The following is a 4261-nucleotide window of genomic DNA, read 5'->3' on the forward strand; positions in this document are numbered from 1 at the left end:
CTGATCTGCAATACCAAACATAACCTACTGACACAAGGGGCGCTGTTTCTGATAGAAAGCAGCCTTGCTTATAATCGGTGATGATATAGGAGAGGCAGCTGAATTAGTATTATTAGTTTCTTCCAGAAAGGCCCCAATTATCACAGCACCTGCAATCCTTGTGTGAATTGGTGTCAGTGACTCAGAATCGGCTACACTGTCTCTTCTGTGCCGCTCGCTGATCAGATAGAAGTGCTCATTAGCAGGTTTAATTAAATGCTGGCATCAGAAACGATCCCTCCCGGAGGATGCTTCTCCATGTAATCGCTCTTATTTGCATAAGCATACACTGTTAATGACATTAAAAATCATCAAACACAAGGGAAATAGAAAATGATTTTATTCTCCCCCTCCCGGAGTTACGTCACATGAATAGTCTGCGTTGCGTCACCGTATCTTACACCTGCCATACGGCCGTAGGACCTTACTTCTATTGCAGTCCTTGTATGAATAAGACGAGGGTGGACAGTAGGTAGGTTCACCACTCCACTCATGCGGCGCACAGGATTATAGCATGCTCGCAGACATCTGGATGAACAGCGCTAATGAAGATCTTAATTGGGCCCCACGCACGCGACCGCGGGTCCGCAAAGTACGGATGCGATCTGTGTGCTGTCTGGTCCGTATTTTATTCGCAGACCCATTGTTTTCATTGGGTCCGTGTTCTATCTTTTTTGCTGAACGGACATACGGATACGGAAAGGACACTTAAGCACAGATTCATGCGCTTTCTGCATCCGTATGTCTGTTCCTCCTATACTTGACTGCAAAATGCAATGGATCCGCAAAAAGGATACGGCCTTAAAGGAATCGGTCACCAGGAAATTCACTAATCAACCAGGCTTAATGGCTTTTAGGGAAAGCTCAGCTAAATGTAATGATCCTTTGCTTCATACTGAAGAAAACAAATACGTTTATGAGCATTTAAGTGCACCAAGGGCGGGCCCAAGCTGCTCAGTGCATCCATGGTCCTCCTGCTTCCTCTGCCAGCTCCTCCATCTCTTGGTGCACAGGGTCAGGTTCCTGCATAGTCATCTTGCCTGGCCCTGTCGGGCAACAAGAAAGAGGGCTCGCAGTGGAAGTAAGGGTGCCCAGAGCAGTTTGGACCCTCCCTTGGTGCACTTTACTGATGGATTAAAAGTGCTTTCTTTCCAGAATGAAGCAACGGATTTCTAAGAGAAATGTATCCTTACATTCAGTGTAGCTAGCCCTGCAAGACCGGTTTATCAGTGAATTTCCTGCTGACAGACTCCCTTTAACAAGGGTTGTCTACAATTAGAAAAGCATGGCTGCTTTCTTCCAGAAACAGCACCACGCTTGTCCACAGGTTGTGTCTGGTATTGCAGCTGAAGTCCATGGACGTGAATAGAGATTGAGCTGCATTACCTCAAGTGTGTGCTGTTTGTAGAAGAAAGCAGCCATAGTTTTTTGAATACCAATTATCCAGTGATAGCATATCCTATCAATTTGCCATTACTTCCGATAGTAGAAAAAAACCTTTAACATCCCATTCCCCCAGGTCACACTAATTAGGAAGCAAAGATATGAGGAGTTGTTTTTATGACTTGGAAAACAGTGGCTCCCTATAGTTAGAAAACAATTTGTTGCCTTTACGTTGTAGATCCACTCTGAAATACGTTCCTGAAAGCCACCGTCTTCCCGCCATGTATAGGCAGACGCAGTAACAGGTATGAGAACCTCACCGAACAACCATAAGTCAGCGTCCTGAACCCTGGGAAAGTGGTTTCCTAAAACTGTATGCAATCCAGAAGACAAAGTTCATGTAAATATAGACATATGCTTGGTAGGTGCTATCTATGACACAATCAGCAATGATATACATATAATCACAAGTGAAATTTGGATGAAAATAACAAGTATGTGCTTTCTGTCTCTAGGGCACCATATGTGCCTAGACAAACTTTTATTCAATCCAGCCTTGTATACTAGACATAGTCTGGCGCTGTTACCGTGCCCATCGCGGTACCTATCAAATGTTTGTAAAAATTTCTGGTTTGGGGTTTGTCACTATTTGCTGCTTGGAAGGTACTTCAGGATAAACCAGGAATCCAGTGAAAGTAATGTATTTTCCATGATTACTGTAGGCCCCATAGCCTTCATGTCCATGACTGTAGAGCCAGACTGTATCTCCAGGTTGTAGGGACAGCATCACGCTTTGGCTCTGCATCTCACGTTTTTTGGAGTGACTGTCATCGTAAATCATGACTTGGACCTCATTCTGATTCTTCATCAACTTGACGGACATGGTTTTATATGGCATTTTTCCTATGGTAAAAGAAAAGTAATAAGCCCCAGCCAAACGGCAGCGAAATTCTCCAGACGACAGGTTGAAATCTTTGCCAATGTTGACAAACTGGGTATCAAAGGTGATTGGTTCATGTTGGTTCTTCTTCTCCTCTGACCCAACAAGACTTTCAGTTCGGGCAACTGAGAAAGCAGACCGAGGGTCTGTGTTAATTGATTGGTCGTCACCCACTGAAATCTTTTTGTAGACTTCATTCTGTTCAGAGGAGCCTTCTGTAGATGTGATTGAGTTTTGCAGTTTGTAGGAATCACTGCCACTCTGGAAATAATAGGATGTATCAGGGTAGATCAAATAACCATTGAAGGTTGTATATGGTCCAACATTGCTGTAGAGCGCATATTTTGGGTCTCCATGAAGCCGAAGCCAAACCGTGTCCCCGTAGTCAAGCTGCAACATGGCGCTCTGACTGGCAACTTTTCTCTCTTTGTGGTGATGCTCATCGTAGACAATAACCTGAACGTCATTCTTGTTCTTCATCAGCATGACTGAAAGGTTTTTCTTAGGGAATTTCCCGATGGTGAAGGAAAAATAATATGCTCCAGGAATACGACATCTGAAAATACCTGCTTTGGGGTCAAAATCTCCTCCAATATTTACATAGACTTTGTCAAAAGTGATGACCATTTCAGGCCCCCCTTCCATACTGGTTGTACGGGCCACAGAAAAGGCAGAGCGATAATCTGTAGCAAGAGCCAATGGAGAAATGAGAAGGAGAGGAGCCAATAATCCAAGAAGGGCTGGAATACTTGAAGCATACATTATGGCTGAAGGAAAAAAAACATAATAGATTATTTTAGAAGACCAAAATGAATGAAGTGAAGAAACATCATAGAATGTCTTACACCCAATGCCTGGGGCACATGGCATGTCATGCATTACTACGGAGCTGTAGGCACTCTATAATACCGTATTATGGAAGGAAGCAATACAGGCTTCATGCCCATGGGTTTGGGTGCAAAACTTTTCCTACTCAGACCCGGAGCAGACACCCTAAATAAATTCACACCCAAGGCCCCCTAGTAGACATCAGGCTCCATACACTCACCCAGTAGCTCCTCTGCCTCCTTGCTCCTTTCTCCTGTAGATGCAGGACCTTCAGAGAGGTCAAGTAACCACCTAAAGGTCCTTTTGCAAGTCATGCACGTTTTTGTTGTTTTTTTCATGTCAAAAACAGCAACAAAAAAAATGTATGAGCTTTAAGGTTTGGGGACAGGAATCATTGTACATAGTAGATTTGCTAAAAAATAAATGCAATAAAGCCACAATTTGCATAAAGTGATTGGGCCGCAGTGGGCTCCAGAGGTGTTGGGCTTCAGTTAAAGGGGTTGTCTGGGATTTTGATATTGATGATCTCACCAATGTCAGTTAGGTGTGGATCCCACCTCCGGGACCCGCAGCTATCTCTAGAGCGGAGCTCTCAAAGTGAAGAAGACCACACTGCTCATGAGTGGCCGCCCTCCATTCATTTCTATGGGAGTGCCAAAAAGTTTGGCTATTTCCGGAAATTCCATAGAAGTGAATTGAGCTGTTGGCCGCTCCTGTGTGGTGCGTTCTCCATTCATTTCTATGGCTCTTCCGAAAATAGTCATGTGAGCCACTCGGCTATTTTGAGCACTCCCATAGAAATGAATTGGGGGAGGCCATGCATGCATGGTGCAATCTTCTTCACTTTGGGCGCTCCCTTCTGGAGATAGGTGCAGCTTCTAGAGGACCCTATCCTAGCAATATGCCACCAATGCTTGAGGTGAGACAACCCCTTTAAAGTGTCTTGAACCCCAATGCTAAATCTGTACCAGGGCCCCAACTTACCATGTGATGCCTTCTTATGGGGCCCCCTCAGAGACTAAGGTCTGGGTGCGAATGCTACCTCTGCACTCCCTAAAGCTACGCCCCTTG

The 4261-nt window shown here is 44.7% G+C and overlaps 1 protein-coding gene across 1 annotated transcript; it reads right to left on the reverse strand.

Moving 5' to 3' along the window:
* Positions 1–1234: 1234 nt before the first annotated feature.
* Positions 1235–4000, reverse strand: C1QTNF4 (C1q and TNF related 4). The gene has a single exon (XM_040409239.1). It carries the CDS (start codon positions 3239–3241, stop codon positions 2030–2032), a length of 1212 nt encoding a protein of 403 aa, XP_040265173.1. The 5' UTR covers positions 3242–4000; the 3' UTR covers positions 1235–2029.
* Positions 4001–4261: the final 261 nt, after the last annotated feature.

Source organism: Bufo bufo, chromosome 10 (assembly GCF_905171765.1).
Source record: "Bufo bufo chromosome 10, aBufBuf1.1, whole genome shotgun sequence".
Classification (NCBI taxonomy): Eukaryota; Metazoa; Chordata; class Amphibia; order Anura; family Bufonidae; genus Bufo; species Bufo bufo.